Source organism: Nyctereutes procyonoides, unplaced genomic scaffold, assembly GCF_905146905.1.
Source record: "Nyctereutes procyonoides isolate TBG_1078 unplaced genomic scaffold, NYPRO_anot_genome, whole genome shotgun sequence".
NCBI classification, from domain to species: Eukaryota; Metazoa; Chordata; class Mammalia; order Carnivora; family Canidae; genus Nyctereutes; species Nyctereutes procyonoides.
The window spans coordinates 23253827-23274271 of NW_026575146.1; the positions used below are offsets into that span (position 1 = coordinate 23253827).

Genomic DNA, 20445 nt, shown 5'->3' on the forward strand with positions numbered 1-20445 from the left:
AGTTGAGCAGTGCCTGCAGGTGCAAGGGGATGGGCCTTGTGGTAGTGGTTTAGGCTGTCATTGTTGGACCTGTGCTGCTTACTGAAATTAGTTTATGGTGAGGGGTAGGAGAGAGAAATGGCATCAATCCCCTCCCTCATCCCAGAGAAGGGAGTTGAAGCTTGCTACTGTCTGGGAAGCCCTCACAGAAGAATGAACAATCTCCCCTCATGTGTCCCAAGCATCCCTAGATTCCTGCCTTCACCCTGTCTGTGTCTAGGCTGGCTGCCCACCTGGCAGTGCAATGCACCTGTGTTTTATTCCAGGCAGGTCAGGTGAGTTTTAAAACTTGAAACTTTAGGGAAGGTGTGTTGTGGACCTCCACTGGTCCTCTGGGCGAGCGTCTTGCTGTGCTGGAAACGATGCAGGTCTGTCCCTAAAGTTCAAGAGCCTGGAGTTTGGGGTAAAGCCCAGCAAAGAGCCAGTGTCCAGGTTAGCTGCCCTCAGAAGGGGTCTGTGCCCTTGCTGAGCACTGGGGGAAGGTTATGGCACCTGCCAGCCCTTTTGTCCCCAGCGAGACAATGCCATCTTTCCCAGATGCACTCCAGGAAGGGGGAACCATCTCCCCCAGGGAGTCCCATAGGATCCTCAGGTCCTGCTCTCCACTTCAGGCCATCTGCCCTCTTCCACAGGAGCACTGCAGTGCCCACAGGGATCCAGACCAGCCAAGTCACAGACTTCCAATCCTCCAGTCTTTGAACCCTGCTGATTGTAAGCACTCACAAAAATCAGACTGCCTCTTTTTCCCAGTCACTGTCTGTGTGGGGAAATGTTTTCTTGTGCGATCACCTGTGTACTCCTACCTCTCTCAATCTCTCTCTCTCCTGTCTCTGTGACCTGCTCTCTCCCACTCTGCAGCATTGGGGATCCATTTCTCCCCCAAACCACATCTCTGCCTTCTACCTTTAATGATGTGGCCTCTTCTCTCCCTCATGTTGTGTGGTTTGTTCTGTTCTCCTCATGCACCTGGAGAGCAAGGTTCTTGTCTTACAGAGTCAAAGAATGAATCTTGCAGACAAGGGCGAGCAAGTAAAGGGATAGAGTTTTATTAAGCAAGGATATAGAAAAAGCTCTCAGGAGGGAGAGTGATGTAGTTTTAAATGTAGGTGACATATGATGTAGTGAGGTCTGGAGCCCACAGCCAAGAAGGAATTCTTGAGAGGTCTTTGGTGCAAAATGGTGGTTTTATTAAAGCAAGGAGGACAGCACCCCTGGGCAGGAAGACCTGCTGCCCTGGGGTTGTAAGGGGTGGCTGATTATATACTTGGGAGTTAGGAGAGGTAAGGAAAAGGGAGGTTTTCAAAAGAACTTTCATATGCTAAAGAGGACCCAGAAGATACTGGAGGCCTTGCCATTGTCAAGTTAAGGTTGTTTTTCCCTCTAGCAAGGCATTAACATGAAGACAGTTGGGAGCTTCCTGGAGTATGTGTGACATTACTCCATCACACATATTTCACCCAGTAATCGGGACAGGGAGAAGGTTGCAGGGTATCAGCTTGTGCTGTGTCCTCATCTAGCCTTGTGCTCCCTCATCACTCAGATTGATTTCTTGTGTATTCAGAATGATTTTATATGTATCTAGCTGTGTTGGAGGAAGGAAGCAAACCTGGGTCCTCCTACTACTCTGCCATCTTAGGTCCTCCCTTTTAATGTATTACTGAATTCAGTAGTTTCCTAATATTTTGACAGGGATTTTTACACCCATTTTCATCAAGATTAATGGCCTCTAATATTCCTTTCTTGTATTTGCCTTGTCTGGGTTTTGTCAGAGTAATTCTGGCTTTAAAATGAGTTTGGGAGTTTTCCCTTCTTTTCTAGCTTTTGAAGGATTGTGAAGGATTGATATTAATTCTTCATCTTTCTATGTGTGTTAGAAAAAATACTTTTCATATTTTTACCAGAGTAACACTGGCTATTTGCTCTTCCTCCATATCACAGACATGTTCCAGCCTCGGGCTCTTTGCACTCACAGATTTTCTTTTCTGTAAAAACGTCTTCCTCTAGATGTGTACATGGAATACTCCCTTCATTTGAGTCCTTACTTAAAAATTCATATTCTCATGATTGCATTTTGAATGGCTATATTAAAAACTCAGCCTCACCAAAAAACTCACAATCTTCTCTGCTGCTCTAATTGCTCTCCACAAGATGATACTTATTACTTTAGAATAGGTCACATAGTTCTAAGAATCCCTTGGGCAAAGTTAATAGGTGACAGAAAGAGAGGAAATATTTGCAATGTTTACAATTAAGAAATAATTAATTATCTATGATACAGTAAGACCCCAAAACAGCAAGTAGGGGACAGCAGTCTGAATTTAAAAAGGGCCAAACAAATGAGCTAAGATGTACAGAGAAAAACCACCCTCCAGCAATACCAACAAAAAAAACCCTCAAGTTAGTCAACAATGGTGTATTAATTTACATCTACTAGGCTGTCAAACTTTGGAGGACCTGAATGCTGTCATGGAGTACACAGACATCTGCATGCATTAGCATATTTCCCCTGAGAGAGAAGATCTCAGCAGCATCTCTGGAGAGCAATCTGCCAATCCCTGGACAACTGCAATACAGACCTAGCAGGCAATTCCTGCTTGAGTATTGTCTCCAAAATATCTTATGCTGGTGCATAGGGGAACATGAGTGAAGGTGTACACTGCAGTGTTGTTTGGGATGGGGTGTCCGTCGGGAGAAAGTTGACAGGTCATTGTGGGGGTGCAACCCTGAAACATAGTCTCTTTTAGACACAATGGATCAGACATCATAGCATATAAATGAATGTTAAACTACAGAGTACAGTGAAAGAGGAAGAGATGCCCATCCACTGAAAATACAAACACATACAACAAGGCATATTTCATAAGAATACATTCCAGCAAAGAAACAACTTTAAATACCAAAGCCTGCCTGTCTGTGGTTTGAGTAGGGGTAGGATGGAACAGGAAATGAGATAAAGGAATAAACAGATGACAGAAGGCCTGTAGTGAATCAGTGATGTTAATATATCACGAACTGAAGAGAAAAGTTTAGTATCCCATTATGCTAACAGCTGACTACCAGATAGTCCAAGAAAGAGATAAAGGAAAGGAGGAAGGGAGTGAGGAAGGAAGAAAAGGGAAAAAGAAAGGATAGAAGGAAGAGAAAGAATGGAAGGTAGAAGAAAGAAAGAAAAGAAGAAAGAAAGAAAGAAAGAAAGAAAGAAAGAAAGAAAGAAAGAAGACAGATGGACACCATGTGGAAAGGGGAGTGGGAGGAAAAGCTGAAGACATTTGAAGTTTTGAATCTGTGCAGAGATTTTTGCATCCTCTTACTCAGTCTCTAGAACTATGGCATGATACCTCTTTGCCACCCTAAAGCTACAATCCCTCCTACAGAAGCAGTGTCTGTTATCTGGGAAAAGTGAAAGGATGTAAGAAAGCCTTTTAGAGCCTCCTAACAGTTTTCACAGAGTTTGAGCTCTAGCTGTGGTAGCATGTAGGCCCATGTGGTCTTGGTCTTCCCTGGGCAACACTGGAGGACTACAACCACCAATATTAAGGTACTGGAAGGATCCGATAAGATGCACACCACCAGCAACTGCCAGCAAGGGATGTATGCCCAACAATGATCTTGCTCGCTGGGGGCTGCTACTTAGCATGGGTGATTGGAGAGTCTTGAGAAGGAAGCCGATGAGAATTGATGAGGGAGAATGGGTTTTCTCATTTCAGAAGTTGATTTGAATCTTCCTGGGACTTGTGATTTTTTGATGGGAGAAGTCTTTGTAAAGCATTGCCTGGATATGTCAGAAGCATGACCTTTATAGTCCCATATATGAAGCATTGCAAGTGAAGTGTAAGGAACTAAAGCAGGCAATTACACCCACATATTTTGTGACAAATGTTCACTCTAATTGGAATGAAGTGAAAGAGTCATCATAAAAATTTGTCACATCCCACTTAAAGCAGAAGGTCTAACTTTAGGCATCGTCTTTCCATTCCCATCTCCATGTGGGTGTCCCAGGGCCTCCTTTAGGGATTCATAATGAACACTCTTTCCTTAAGTAGCCATCATGGGCACAGACAAACATGGGAAAGGGGGGAAAGATGGAAAGTACTCTTCAGTGAAATTCCTTTTTTTTCTTTTCTTTTTTTTGTTTTTTGTTTTTTGTCTTCTTTTGTTTTGTTTTGTTTTTGTTTTTGTTTTTTGCTAATATTGGCTCATTGGCTTCTAGGAGTGGAGTTGGGAGGGAAATAGGGAGGCAGCCATAGACGATATTTTATAAGTCCTGTATATGAAGCAGAAGGAAGGACAGAAGAGTCAAAGAATAAATGTGTGGGACAAATGCCCATGGAGTTTCAAATGGAGCATCTCCTGAAACAGAAAAATAAAGGCAATGTTGTTTTCTTTTACCCATACTGTACTTTAGATATATTAAAAATTCCAATCCAGGGATCCCTGGGTGGCGCAGCGGTTTGGCGCCTGCCTTTGGCCCAGGGCGCGATCCTGGAGACCCGGGATTGAATCCCATGTCGGGCTCCCTGTGTATGGAGCCTGCTTCTCCCTCTGCCTATGTCTCTGCCTCTCTCTCTCTCTCTCTCTCTCTCTCTCTGTGTGTGTGTGACTATCATAAATAAATTAAAAAAAAAATTCCAATCCAATAAACTTACCATTTACTTATGATAATAGCAAGCTCTGATTAAAAATTGATGACATATCTAACATTTTGGAGGAATTTGTGCAGCATTGAAAACAAAATTATTTCTCTTATAGGAACTGTCTGGCTTCAGCAGTTATTAAGTCTGATTTATTTTGAGGAACATCGCAGAGGCACTGGAAAACTGCAAACAGTGGATCAGGTCCCCTTCTTTGAGTACAACTTTCGACAATTGGATTTTGGGAAAAGACCATCTCCTCGTCTCTTCTCTACCCACCTCCCATACAACTTGGTTCCAAGTGGGCTGAAGAACAAGAAAGGCAAAGTAGGAAATAGACTCTGACTGCTGAAAGATAATTGCTCTTTTTCATGATTTCATTTTGTTTCACTTCATCAACACTGTGCACTCATCCAACTGTTCACAAATATGGCTATTTCCAAACTTTAAATTTCAATAGCCATCTGAGGTCTTATCTACAGTATCTGATTTGTATCTTGCACCATTTCTTTTCTGATTATAAAAGTAATACAGACATTCAAAAAGGAAAGAATAGATATCTGTGCTTTTAATTTGCTTGACAGACTGTATTAAAATACCATATATATTATATATTATATAATTATATATCCTTTCATTTTTTACAACTGTAGTACCAAGTATATATAAAATGCTAGCAATTCCTTTTTCTTGGCTCTGCGTGCCCTCCCTGCTTTCTTTTCACACTTCACCTATTTTGCCTACTTTCTGTTCAAATGTACCTCATTCCTTGGAATTGCAAGGGAACCTCGGAGCAAATCATTGATCTCTACTGAGTGTATTTCTCTCCCTCTCCCTGGATCAGTCACCTCCACTCATTGATAATTTCAGCTCTTGACTCATTACCTTCCTCTCTACCTCTACTCCTGTCACTCATGGGAGTGTTTCAAAGTTGATGTGAATGGTCTTCTGCAGTGCCAGACAAATGTGAGCCAACCTGCCCCTGAGGGGTCACCAGGAAGGAGCCTTCTGAGGGTCATGCAAGTGCAGGATTGCCTCCTTCATGTTGATCCTTTAGGCTCTGCACTGACCACCCCTATCCCCACCAGACCTCTCAGTGTGGGCTTCACCTCCAGTGAACTATTCCTCTGCCAACCTCCAGGGTTTATAAATGTGTTATAAACCTGCCTTTCTTTATGATACCATTTGCCACCTGATGCAATACATACTTACCTGTTTATTTACTGTCCAGTTCTGGCTGGAGTACAAACCCATGAGAGAGATGGAGTTGGAAGTGCACAGAACAGTGTCCAGCAAGCATTAGAGTTGAATAAATGAACAAAGGGATCACCAGTGATTGTTCTAACTTGAATCCTGACTTCAAACACCTTGTTATCTGAGTGCTGCCTCCTTTTCCTCCTACTCCTTTCAGGTATCTCTTGCAGTGACCTGTCAGCACATTCAGATCTCCTATTCCCTCCCCCTCCACTCTGTCTCAACACACACACCCCCCCCTCTCTCGCATATCCTCAATTTCTCCTCACCCACCAATGACCCCATATTTTACATTCAAATCCCCTTTGCCTCAATTCCCTTGCTCCATTCAACTCTTATGATCAGCTTCTAACTGCTAAGTCTGGTGAAACCCAATTATTGTATATTCGGGGTGTTCATGAACTGGTAGTGTGAGAAGAAAAAACAACGCACTTAAAAGTTGTATCTTCTTTTTCTTTTTATGACCTTGATGCTCAAATTTTACTTTTAAAAAATATTTTTCTAAAAAAAAAAATGTTTTGCTTTCACTGTTACCAAAATGACCATTTGCTACTGTCTTCATCTTCTCAAAATTCAATAACATTCTGTTCCACCTATCCCAGTAAAAGGGTCACAATAAACTATTCCCACTTGATGACCTCCACATCCCAAACCTCCACTCCCTGCCTTCCCTCCTTAAGAAGAGGAGTGGAATGTGTTGATCATTTTTGTTTTCAGTATATATCTGCCCTCTCCTTATGGTTTGGATCCCTTTCTAGATCTGTTTTATCTACCCAACTGTTTTGCAAATGAGAGACATTTTGTCCCCATAGGATATTTGGAATATTTGGAGCATTTTTGGCTAGGGTATTGATGCTACTGATCTTTGATGGGTTGAGTTCCAGCATGCTGTTAAATGTCCTATCATGCTTAAAGTCATCCCAAAAACAGATTACTGGGGGAAAATGGCCATGTTTCCCACTGTGAGAAACTTGCTCTATCCTCAAAGATTTTGCTTGAGCAATATTGTTTCTTTTTTCATTCATTTCCATTGTCCTTGTGATTACAGGATCATTGCATTTGGCCCATAACCAACTTTTAATGTGTCACGTTTTTACAGTAAAGCAAAACTTCTCTCACTCCATTTCCTCTATTATGTCTAAAGAGATCTCAAATATATCTATGGCTCCTGTTATCTAAACATGGAACTCAAATATCCAAATGCATTTTTTATTTTATCTCCAAACCACTGCTCTTCCAGGTTCCCTGTATTCATAAATGTGTAATCATCTACCTAAGAGGGTTAGGATCAGGACATCTGGCATAAGTGACTCATTTGTACCATTGTGCTTATGTCACTTTTATACAATCCTGTGGATTAATGACAAGAAGCCATTCTCAAAGCCAAAGCAGCAAGGGAATGAAAAGAACTTCTTCCTCCATGTTTAAGAAGACCTTTTATTTCATTACAGATACCAACCAGTTTAACAGTTGTTTGGTATCATCGACCACTTTGTTCATATCAGTAAATCCCATGGGTGAAGGGTTCAGTGGGCTGACATGCATCAAGCTCATCTTCTAGCTTAAGGGTTGGCTCCAGGCAATGTACAGGGAGGCAGTAGGTGAATGAAAGCTTTTCCTATTATAAACCTAGATGTGACTCCCAAAGGAGTCACAAAATATATACATGCCATTATGAAGATACAAACCTTAGGTTTCATCCAGGCCCCCTGACTAATATCTATACACACGCTGAATAAGCGTGGGCTAGACAGCGATTGATGATATTTTGTATTCTAATGTCATTGGGTTGCTTAGCTGTTTTATGAATGCAAGTCTTCTGATTGGTTATAATAAACAGTTTTTAGAATGAATCCCATATTCCTTCAATGCCAAACATCCTGAAGTAACTTTAACTTCTCTGTGCAAAGTACTCGTACTTTACACTATGAAGATATATAAATAAGAACTATGTAAACCGTACACAGAAGGATGAAAAAAGGCATTCTAAATTTTCTAAGATGATTTGAAAATATCTTTATAAGCTTTTCTTATTGTTATATAATTTATAGCTATGGGGCATTTTCACATGTATTAGCTTGTTGATGTAGAGACAAGAGAATATTGCTGCTCTCTGTCAGGGTGAGTTAAGAAGAGGTACCATGTGAGGTGTGTCTTATGGAATAATTGAGAGTCACTAGGCCACTCATGAAAGGAAAGGCATTGCCAAGAAGGGAAAGCCCAAAATATAAAGAGGGCTGAGTATATACATGACGTGGCTAGGAAAATGTAGAGTTAAAACAACAGGCTTCATCCAATTGGAAACTATTAGGGTAAAGCTCTGAGAGAATGAAAGCATCAGAAATAATGAATGCCTCCTTTCTTTCCAGATTATTTACATATACAGAAACCCTAAGGATGTTTTGTGCTCATATTTCCACTTTGGAACAAATGTGATATTACAAGTTACAAGTAGCTTTGAGAGATTCATGGAACAATTTCTCGAAGGAAGAGGTAACTAAAATTTATAGTATAAGTATTAAGTTTGGTGTCCTGTAGTAAATTTTTAAGCTTAGTGAATTTGGCAGATGGAGAGTGAATGATGAAATAGATTCAAACAGGGTTCTGTAATCAATGTATCGAGCCAGTTGGTAGGGCTGTCTGGGATAACCATGACCTGCCGTTGTTACAGATTTTGATTACTCCTGCTCCCTCTCAGGAGACTGTCAAGATTACAGGTACATCACCAGAGAATATTTACATCTAACCATGAGGAGAGTCTTTCACAAGCACACAGTTGTCTGGTCTAGCTCAGAGAGAAGCATCTCAATTGAGATCACAGGTTTGGAGCTTTGCACTGCATGTTGCAAGGGGCACCTCCCAGGAGCTCTATTTGACAAAGTTCTGTTCCATATTCCTTTCTTTTTAAAAATTTTTTTCTTATTTTTTTTTATTTTTGCCCATCTCTATGCCCAATGTGGGGCTCAAACTCACATCCTCAAGATCAAGAGTTACTGATTCCGTCCTAGGAGCCAGCTCCCCACATTTGTGTTCTGAGAAGCCAGTGTAACTGATTGATCAGGAGCAAGGCCTGCAGAGGTAGAGATGATGATCTGGAACAGGAGAGTCAACTGGAGAGCCGAAGTGACTCATCAGGAAGACTTCTTGTTGCATGCCGCAGGCAAATAGCTCTAGGTGCCTTTGGGCACTGAGGGAGGAGCAAAAAGGAGAAGATTCCTTTCTCTCTTTTCCGGTTTTGGTTTTTCTCTCCCCATGTTAAGATGATTTTCTGCCTGAATAAAATGCATTTTTAAGAGACTAATTTCTCCTTGAGTTCATCTAATTGTTTCCTAGGGGAAGGTGGATAGTGCTCCTAGAACCAGGTTCTAGGGAGAATTTGAAATTTAGCAGCAGACTTCCTCTTCCTTCTTTGTTAGTAAAGATTCCTGTACCTCCTACGACTATAGCTTATTTTCAACCTGTTCAACAAATTTGCCTGATGATGTATCTGTTTTTCCCACAGTTATGGGAAGCCTTTGGTTTGACCACATCAAAGGTTGGTATGAGCACAAAAGCCTCTTCAACATTCAGTTCATGATGTATGAGGAGATAAACAAGGTGAGAAACATGACATTAGTGACTTCACAGAAGCTGTAAAAACAATTCAGCCTGGCTAAATGAGTTGATTGATTGTTCATATGTAGAACACCCAAAAACATTATCAAATTTGAGATCCCAGGGATCCCTGGGTGGCGCAGCGGTTTGGCGCCTGCCTTTGGCCCAGGGCGCGATCCTGGAGACCCGGGATCGAATCCCACGTCAGGCTCCCGGTGCATGGAGCCTGCTTCTCCCTCTGCCTGTGTCTCTGCCTCTCTCTCTGTGTGTGCGACTATCATAAATAAATAAAAATTAAAAAAAAATTTTGAGATCCCAGATTAAGCATAATAGGAGATGTGTTTCCTATATCATTCCTGTAGTTTGCTTACCATGTTTTCATTTACAGTTAATTAATTGGAACTTTCTTTCCAAAAACCAGCTGTGTATGAGGCATTGTCTATTTATCTATGTGGACATGCATATGTTTGATAATTGTGAGCCAGATTATTGGTTGCTCTTGCAAGGGTTATGAAATCTATTTTCTGCATTATTCATTCTAGTAACCATCTAGATGTTATATTCATCATTCTGGGATGCATCTCATGGGAAACTTTAATCTTGTCTGTATTGTGGTTAAGTATTGTAAGAAAAATTAAATGAAATGTCTGTGTATGATCAGAAAGAATTCTGGAATACTACATCTGAAACTAAAGGATGTACTATATGTTGAATTATTGAATTTAGCCAACTAAATGTTGACTTGAAAATTAAAAATAAATAATAAAAAAGAAAGAATCCAGCTTCTACTATAGTCCACTACAAATGCCTTAAAACAGAAGAATTTCTATTGCTTATTGACCCAAACCCAGAGACAGCCTATCCTGGTGTTGAGTGTGGCAGCTTAAACATGTTGTGAATGACTGAAGCATCTTCTGTCTTTTCTTTCTATCATATTTACTGTGACAACGATGTCTTCCCTCATAGTAGCAGGATGGTGATTGTAGCTCCAAAGTCATGTCCTCAGAAGATAGAATTCATGGCAGAAAGAGAGCGAAGTGGGCGGAGAAGGACTTTCTTGCCTTGCTTCGCTCCCATCTATTCTCTAGAAGGACAATCACTCTTTCAAACTTCTCTTTGACTTCATCTTTCTGACACAGTTTGGGTCGTGTGACCACCCTAGGTGAATGTCTTGTAAAGGACAATGGGATTGCATGAAGATCTGGATCATTCCAGATCATTACTGGAAGGGGTCTGGGCATTGCTGCCAGAACACCATCAGGGATCTCTTAGCCGGGAAAGAAGAGAAAGAGTTGACATGTAGGGCTGCCATGTGCTGAGTATTTGTCACTGGTTTCTGCTATACCTGCCCCAAGCTCAAGACACCAAGCCTATACTCTTTTGTTCAGTCTGTACCACCCACCAATGAGATATTCAGGCATGTGGCCGGCCTTGTAACCTTACTCACAATATGGCTTCCTCACTGCCTCCAGCCCCATCTCCCATCTTTCTGCTCCTAGGCACATGCCCATAAAGCTCCACAAGGGAGATTCAAATTCTGATAGTCCTGTGACCTGGAACCTCACACCTTCCATGCAACCACAACAGTGCATATATTTTCTTTCTTTTGTCCAGACTCCATACCTTCAGTTGGGCTATCTTGAAATTTCTAGATAATAACAGAAATTTCCTGTTTTTGCATTAATTCCCCAAACAAATTTCCCATCTTTGTTGAACCTTTCTCCAAATTCTGTTATGGAATTACTCCTGCCCCTAGGTCTGTGTACTGAATTCCCAGCACCGAGTCCCAGCTGTGCCTCTCTTCTCTTGCACCATCATGTGGGCAGTGTCTGACATGTGGTAACTACTCCCCAAATACTTGCTGACTTACTTACACAGATAAAATGAAAAATGAGCGTCTGTAATGAAGCCAAATGTGCTCTAAAATAGTGCACACTGAAGGATTAATTTACCAAGAAGAATAAGCAAGTCACTTCTTGTGGTCCAAGTCCATTTTTCTAGCCAACATCAGCACCTACATTTTTTATTTTTATTCTTAGCTGTGACCTTCGTGTAAGTCTTCTTTCTTATACCGTGCATAATTTATCATACTCTGATGTATTTCAGGATCTCAGAGGTTCTGTGTTAAAAATCTGCAAGTTTCTGGGGAAAGAATTGAGTGAGGAGAATATAGATGCTGTCATGACAAAGGCCACATTTGAAAACATGAAGTATGACCCACTAGCAAATTATGACGATATAATCAAAACTGCATATGGAAAGAATGTAAAAGGTCATTTCCTTCGCAAAGGTGAGCTTGAACAGGAGGTTGAACAGCAAATGGCTGTGTTGTACTATGGTACAAAAGGACCAGAGTCTATCCTCTAAACTTGTAGGTGGACTTTCCTAACATAGAACCCTCATGGGCCTGTTCATTTCTTAACAGATGATTTTCTATGATTTCTTCTTGGCGCTCTTTAGGAGACTATATTATTTGTTTCCTGGATGAATCTGATGAGTTACCTAAAATCACGAGGTCTTCTCCACGGCCTCTGAAAATCTACCAATACCTAGCACAATGTCTGCCACAAAACAGATGTTCATTTAGGTTTAGACTGCTTCCTCTCATTAGCATGGGCTCAGCATGTGATGATGAGGTAATGATGGGTCTGTTGGCTGTTACTGGCTGCTCTTCCATCTCTGTGATTTTTCCTAAACCTCCACCAGGGCTGAATTAAGAACATATACTTGCTGTGCTTGTGTTCTTGGGCAGGACTATCACCTGTCCTCTAGTAAACTAGAATTTCACATCAGTAAAAAGTATAGGAATATCTCATTTATCATAATATATCCTCGGTGAGTGAGATTTTATAGAACTGATAAATTTGAACATGGTAAATTATTTTATTTTATACAATCATTCTACATTATATTTTATGATGTTCTAGCTTGGTACACAGAAAATCTATAAAACGGAATTATAGACCTCAATTTTGCACTTCATCATAGGGTGCTATGCCTCTATGTCAAGTAGCAAGAAATTTTCACTTTGATTTCCTCAAGTTAGTATTTCCTTACTTAATCTCTTCATATGTATTTACCTGTTCAATTAAAAAAATATGAAACACTGGTACCTGAGAACCTCCAGAAGTGGGGAAACACCTTCCCGTTATACCCTGCACATCCTATTGTGGTGCAGATACAAAGCCCTCTTCAACTGCCATTGTCTTTGTGCTTGCAATTTGTTTCTCTTTGAAAAAAGAAAAATTTCTGTGCTTATATGTCTTTACACCCAAAAATGACAAACTGAAAGGGCTTAGAAAAAAATACAAGGAGCTAGATCTCCTGTGGAAATGAAGCACACCCCCATATGTTTACTGAGCACACAGGTGCGCTTTTCTCTTAGATGTGATCCTCCGGGCAGCATCTGCACGGACTTCAGCGCTCCTGCACTGCTATGGTTTATGATTCCAGTTTTGTTAATATTTCAGCTTTTTCAGTTGTCTGTATACAGTTCAGTGTGTGTGAAGATCAGTGTTTCTTTTCTTGCCTCTCCCTCTATCAGCCTGTGTCTGTCATCACGACTCTGTGTTTACAAGTTTAAAGTAAGATTGTTGTGAACCTAAAGTGGGTGAAGAGGGAATCGTTACAGGGCAGCCATTATGAACTCTAGTTCCTTGGACTACATTTTAAACATCTCTCTGAACTGCCAGGTCCTAATCAGTTATAAATCAGCTCATTGATACCTGATTTTATGGAAATTTTGCAGGACTTCTTTCTCTAAACTACCATAGCCCATGCTAGCCTGTAGCATAGTACTGGACAAGCTGCCAGAGTTTTCTTCTTTTCCAGGTGTCTGCCAGCTGAGAAGTCGGGCTAATTATCTGACATTACAGCATAATTGCGAGAATGAATTTGCCCACTTGCCAGGAGCTGGGAGAGGGAAGGGGCAAGGCCGCGTTTAGGAGTCACTGAGGCCTTAGTGGGGAGAGAAATCAAAATGCAAAAACTGTTTCTCCCAACAATGCTAAGGCATCATGCCCCTCTTCTCAGACTCTTCCCTGATGTAATTTCCTTGTTTTTCCTCCCAGGTACCATTGGAGACTGGAAAAATCACATGACTGTTGAGCAGAATGAAAGGTTTGACAAGATTTTCCAAAGGGAGATGAAAGATTTTCCCCTGAAGTTCATCTGGGATGTGAATGAAGACTAGAATGCTAAGCCATACACAGATAGTTTAAGAAAGCACTTTCAGAAGGAAATATATCCAATTGTACACTTTCATCTTTGACTCTCATTGGATCATTATTAAAAAACCTCAGTGAGGGGATCCCTGGGTGGCGCAGTGGTTTAGCGCCTGCCTTTGGCCCAGGGCCCGATCCTGGAGACCCGGTATCGAATCCCACGTCGGGCTCCCGGTGCATGGAGCCTGCTTCTCCCTCTGCCTGTGTCTCTGCCTCTCTCTCTGTCTCTCTCTCTGTGTGATTATCATAAATAAATAAAAATTTAAAAAAACCTCAGTGATTAATAAATATGAATATACCGCCTTTACATCATTTGCCATCTGTGGCCTCTTTTCCATTGTCCAGGATTCCTCAGGTTCTGTTCAGGAGAGGGTTGTCTCTTTGTCTTGGCATATAATTAGGGAAAGGCATTTAATTTATGTTCAGAAATTCCAATTCCAAATTCTCTTTGCATCTTTGTAGCCAGGGTCTGTGGCATATATGCACCAGGGCTTCCTGCCTGATTTCAAGAAATGGAGCAAGTTCATTTTCCACCAGTGTGTTTAATGAGTTCCTAGGTGAGACAAGCATTACTTGGGTCCTGAGACAATCTGACTGAGTCAAGCATCACATTGGGGTAGATAAGATCCAGACAATGTACCAGTGCCCAGATTGTTCTTACTCATTGCAAATCATGAATAAACGAAAGATTGAATTCTCACCTTCTAACAATATCAAATCATGTGAGGATATTGTGGTAACTGGCTATTCCTCTCATAATTGTATTCTGTGCAATTTTTCCTCAACCTTTACCAAGAGTTAATTAACTCTCTTGATGTTCACAATGCCACATCCTCTCTCTCAGCAAGTGCCTCTTCATATCATTATAACATGAAGATGATACGAAATCCCTTTAAGATTCCACCCCCCCATTTTTATTTATTTATTTGACAGGTACAGAGAGAGAGCACAAGCAGGGGGAGCAGCAGGCAGAGGGAGAGGGAGAAGCAGGCTTCCCGCTGAGTAGGGAGGCCAACTCGGGCTCCATCCCAGGACTTTGGGATCATGACCCGAGCTGAAGGAGACACTTAACTGACTGAGCGTCCCAGGTTCTCCAAGATTTACTTCATTAAACATATTAATTATATAAGAGCAAGCCATTTCAAGCTACATAGTCATTATGTGCCAGGCACAAGCACTTCTTCCCATGTCTTTGATCATCTTGTATCTAAATCATTAACTTCCCTGTGATATGGCGATGAGGATTCTCTTCGTTTACATTAGGCTTTCAGTGGAATTGTAAATCTTTTTTTTTTTAATTTTTTATTTATTTATGATAGTCACACACAGAGAGAGAGAGAGAGAGGCAGAGACACAGGCAGAGGGAGAAGCAGGCTCCATGCACCGGGAGCCCGACGCGGAATTCGATCCCAGGTCTCCAGGATCACGCCCTGGGCCAAAGGCAGGCGCCAAACCACTGCGCCACCCAGGGATCCCTCAGTGGAATTGTAAAGTCCAAAATTCTTAAAAAGATTTCTTCAGTATTTATCAGAAATTGATTTTGTAATTTAAAAACAAGTTTAATTGACAGGTATTTTCACAATTTTTAAAATTTTGCCTGAGCCCAGTTTATAAGACAGCTCTGACTGTACTTACCTTTGTGTTTTAGGAAAACAAAACTTTGATCTTGGCTTTGATATTTGGCGACTTGTTTTTGACAGAAGTGGCTAATTGCCCTTGAGAATACAGCCAGTTAAAGATTCTTCATTCATTTCTTATGATACTATTACTTATTCTCCCTCACTATATTCAATGAGTCATTTTTCACCTCCCATTGAAGCATATGAGAGACAGATAAAAAAAAAAGAGAGCATCTGTCAAGAAGTCAAAGATTTGTAAGAAAACTATGGGCTATCGTGAGATTTTTTTCAGTTAGTGAGAATCCTGAGCTGAAGTAGACTGTTATCATTCTACTCTACCCACTTAACTTCCAAATCTTGACCTAACATAGGGACCATAGGAGCAGTAAGCAATGGTTGTAATGTTCTGAGTTGCATGTCAGATAAGCTTTCTCTAAGCTATTTTTTAACAGATACGTCGAGGGATGATTTATATGCTATAAAGTTAACCCATTTTAGGCGTATGCCCTAATAATGCTTAGTAGTTTAGAGCTGTGCAACCACCGCCACAATTCATTTTAGAACAGTTCCATCAACATCCCAATTTCTGTTCCTATGCTCCCACTCAGTCACATACAAAACTATGTTCTGCCTTTAATCATTTGTTGGGGAACATTGAGGTTCATTCCTGCTATAGCATGTATTAAATGTGGTTCATTTTTATTCCTGAATAGTATTCCATTGTGTGGATATGCCACCTTTTGTTTATTCACCAGTTGATAGATGTTGGAATATTTTCCATTTTTGGCTACTATGCATAACACTGCTATGAGCATTCACAGACAAGTCTTCGAAGGGGCATATATTTTCATTTCTTTTCAGTAAACACCTATAAGTTGTAATGCCAAACTGCTTTCTAAGGACCGTACCTTTACCTCAGCACCACTGGAAAGGATTCCCATTTCTCTACATCTTCACTAATGCTAATTATTTTCAGTCTGTTTGATATAGCCACTCAGTAAGGTAGGAAGTGATATATCATTTTGCTGGAGAAAGTTCAAGAATATTGCAGGGCTCCTGGGTGGCATAGTTGGTTCAGTGTCAGACTCTTGATTTTGGCTTGGGTCATGATCTCAGGGTGCTGAGATGGAGCCCCCCTCAGACTCTGTGCTCAGCAGGGAGTCTGCTTCAGTTTCTCTCTCTCTCAGTCTCTGCCCCTCCCCATCATGTGCTCTCACTCTCTCTCTCAAATAAATAAATAAATGTTTAAAAATAATATTGGAGAGGGATACCAAATCAGAACTTCAAACAATAGTGATATACACAAGCATATTATCACCTGAGTTAAAAGCACTGTCCAATATAAAATGTGGATATTCTGCTTACCAAGCATTTTATTTACATTAATTTTTTATTTATTTTTGTACCTATTGCATGAAAATGTTATTTATCCTAATTACTGAAATTTGGGTGTTTCCTTAAATTTTGCACTAGATGTAGGTGACTCACCATAGTCTAGGAGTTCAACAAGGCTTCCAGAGTTTCCTGGGTTCCATCTCCCAAAGCATGAGGTATTTGCCATCTGCAGCTTTTATTCTTCATTCTTTCATATTTTTGTGCCAACAAGGCTAACAGGAAAAATGGGGATAAATACTGATCTAAGGCAAACCCAATGAAAAGGCTACATGAACATTCCCTAGTGAAGGTAAAACCAGTAAGAGTGATGAATCAACAGCTCTTATGGATGCAAAGGATGAATTCATTGTACAGTCACCAATTCCAAAGACATCTTTGCCAAGAAGGAGAGAGATGATTTTTAGATTTGAGAAAAAGGAGAGTGCAGGTTTTTAATATTTATGTGCTAATCCATTTTTGGTGTTACAACACAAAGTAGGTAAACTATGTGAAGTAGCTCACAGTGTTTGTCCTTCAGAGATCATACATGTCAGGCAGCAAAGGAAGACATTATATGAGTATATATCTGCAAGGTAGGAAGTGCAGAGAAGTGAACCTGAAGCAATACATGGGAAGATAAAGTGTGGAGGGAGGGAGCCTCCAGCCAGCCAGCAGCCAGTGATAGAGCAAAGTAGCACAATATCAGAACTTTTAGAGGTCTGCTCCAGTGAGGTCCCTGACTGAAAAGTGTTCAGGTGGTGAAGCAGGGGAGGAATCCTAGGTGGAACAGGGTGGTCTCAGAATCCCTGAGGGTCACAGGAAGACTGAGGGTCCCTCAGTCTGTTCCATCACAGCATGGGTGAACACATAGTGTGGTCAGACCAGGGAGACAGGTGTGATTGACTGGTTTTCCCTGAGGGTGCACAGAGGAGATGGGCCCCAAGCTTTCTGCTCTGGGACTGGAGATTGGGAGGACACCATTTTCTCTCTTATCCTCTAAAGCAAGGCAGAAAGTCTTCAGGGAACAAAAACCACATAGAGCAATCCTTACCCTACCAAGTGAAATCATTTTAATACAGGTCACCATCTCAAATCCTATCTAATACTAAGTCTGGTATAAATACGGTGTTCCTCACTCATTAAATTGCTGGGAAAAAAATGTGTGAGTCTAAAGAGTGACATTCAAGAAAAGAATTTCCATAAAATGAGGTTTTGTCTTTGGTAGTTCTTTTAAGGCTCAAAGGCTTTAATTTTGGCTCCCAAAATATGACAGCTAGAATGATATGCTCTATGTGAGCCATGTAGGTCAAGATCTATGATGAATTCCACAAATCAGAGACACTGAGAAGGAAACAAGAGTGTATTCAGCTGGATTCAGGGGTGGGAAATAGAAGAAAATGTTTCCATCCTAGAGTAGATACAGTTCACAATGTAAGATCTTTTAAGTCAATAATCAATGATTGGAAATTTTTGGGCTCCCTTAATGCTAAGAAAGAATGGTTTGTGAATTTAAAAATGAAATGATGTATTCCATTAAAACTGATCAGGATACATTCTTACACCCTTCTTCTCTTGGGACTTTTTGGGCCAAATTTCCAATAATACTTGTTAGTGATCATTAATATATACATTGACATATGCTATAAAAATCAAAATAATTATATAACTTACTAGATTTTGGATAAGAAACAATGAAGGTATCACTATGTCAGATTTCAAAGTCTTTTAGCACATCTAGAAAATTTGGTTCCACAAATAGGGATGAAAAGTCTTTGAAGTATAGCACTAGTTATCAACTTCCTCTGTTTTGGTCTGTTCTGCCATTATTCAGTGATCTGCTACTAAGGTATAGTATTATTTTAGGAAAGTGAGAAGCTTGATTCCTCTACCTATTCAGTATTAACATAGCAGCTTACGCAGAGTAAGTACAAGATTGGGATCCCGGCACTGCTATCAACCCATGAGGTGCTTACAGCCTGATGTTCTTACACAGCTGTATTGAATTTCCAAGTTTCTATCTATCTATCTATCTATCTATCTATCTATCTATCTATCTATCATCTATCATCTATCTATCATCATCTATCTATCATCTATCACCTATCATCATCATCTATCAAGAGGAAGGGATAAAGACAGGACTATTAATGCATATATCCTCCACAAAACAGGTTAAGGACTCAGAGGAGAGCTTTATTTATTCCAGATGGTTGATACACCTGGTAAGAAATTGTGTTTCCCTTTTAAGACTCTTGTTCCTGGAAGCCCCGGTGACCCAGCGGTTTGGCACAGCCTTCAGCCCAGGGCGTGATCCTGGGGACCCTGATCGAGTCCCACGTCAGGCTCTCTGCATGGAGCCTGCTTCTCCCTTTGCCTGTGTCTCTGCCTCTCCCTCTCTCTCTGTGTGTCTCTATGAATAAATAAAAAGAAAATCTTTAAGACGCTTGTTCCTAAAAAAGGGAACACTATGGGACCCACTTCTTTTCCAACTGACTGTTTTTGAAATTGTAGGAAACCTCCTCCTGCACAAATCGGTCCCCATCCCCTAACCTATTTGGTAAGATGGCTTCTTCTCCTTTTTATAAAATGCCAGGAGGAATAGGGGCCATTTTTTCATACCGATGCTGAGTTCATTCTAAAATGATATTCAAGGAGCTATTAGAAAGCTGCTGTTTACTGTTTACCAGCTGTATTAGTTTCCTATTGCTGCTATCATGAATTATCACAAATTTAATTGCTTAGAACAACATAAATCTATTCTCTTATATTTCTTGAGGTCAGAAGTCTGAAATGGGTCTTAAGTCCCGTCTTTTTCTTTCTTTTTAATATTTTATTCCTTTATTTGAGAGAGAGAACTAAGAGAGCACAAGCAAGAGATGCTGCAGAGGGAGAGGGAGAAGCAGGCTCTCTACTGGGCAGGGAGCCTGATGCTTGGGGCTCAATCCCAGGACCTTGGGATCATGACCTGAGCTGAAAGCAAACAGTTAATCGACTGAGCCACCCAGGCACCCCTTCTTTTTTGTTTTATTTAAAAATTTTAAATTAATTTAAAAAAATCTTTTGACTCCCTTCACCCATTTCTCCCACCCTAACCTCATCCCCTTCCTATGGCAACTACCAAACTGTCCCTTTTTTTTTTCCTTGTTACCAATCTGATTTTTGCATCCATGAACTTGAGTTTTAATTTTTTGTTTTATTGTTTTAAATATAGGCTTTACGGGACGCCTGGGTGGCTCAGCGGTTGGGCGTCTGCCTTCGGCCTGGGGCGTGATCCTGGAGACCTGGGATCAAGTCCCACATCGGGCTCCCTGCATGGAGCCTGCTTCTCCCTCTGCCTGTGTCTCTGCCTCTCTCTGTCTCTCTCTCTCTATCTCTCATGAATAAATAAAAATCTTTAAAAAAATATATAGGCTGTACATATAAGAGAGATTATATAGCTTTCTCTTTCTCTGTATAACTTATTTCACTTAGCATAATGCCCTCAAGGTCCATTCATGCTGTCACAAATGGCAAGATTTCATTCTTTTTTATGGCTAAATAATATACTGTATTTTCTTTCTTTTTTCATTAATCAATAAACACTTAGGGTTGCTTCCACATCTTGGTTAGTGTAAACAATGCTCCAATAAACATTGGAGGTGCAGATATCTTTTCAAGTTAATATTTTCATTTTCTTCAGATAAATATCCAGAAGTGGAATTACTGGATCAT

General features: G+C 40.6%; 1 protein-coding gene across 1 annotated transcript in view; it reads left to right on the top strand.

Annotated features, from left to right (window-relative positions):
- LOC129499622 (amine sulfotransferase-like) overlaps positions 1-14048 on the top strand; it is a 35462-nt gene extending 21414 nt beyond the window's left edge. The window contains exons 3-7 of the mRNA XM_055309413.1: positions 4789-4997; positions 8294-8417; positions 9427-9521; positions 11625-11808; positions 13589-14048. Of these exons, the coding sequence (XP_055165388.1) occupies positions 4789-4997; positions 8294-8417; positions 9427-9521; positions 11625-11808; positions 13589-13710 (734 nt within the window). The 3' untranslated portion in view covers positions 13711-14048. The remainder of the gene's footprint in view (positions 1-4788; positions 4998-8293; positions 8418-9426; positions 9522-11624; positions 11809-13588) is intronic.
- Positions 14049-20445: the final 6397 nt, after the last annotated feature.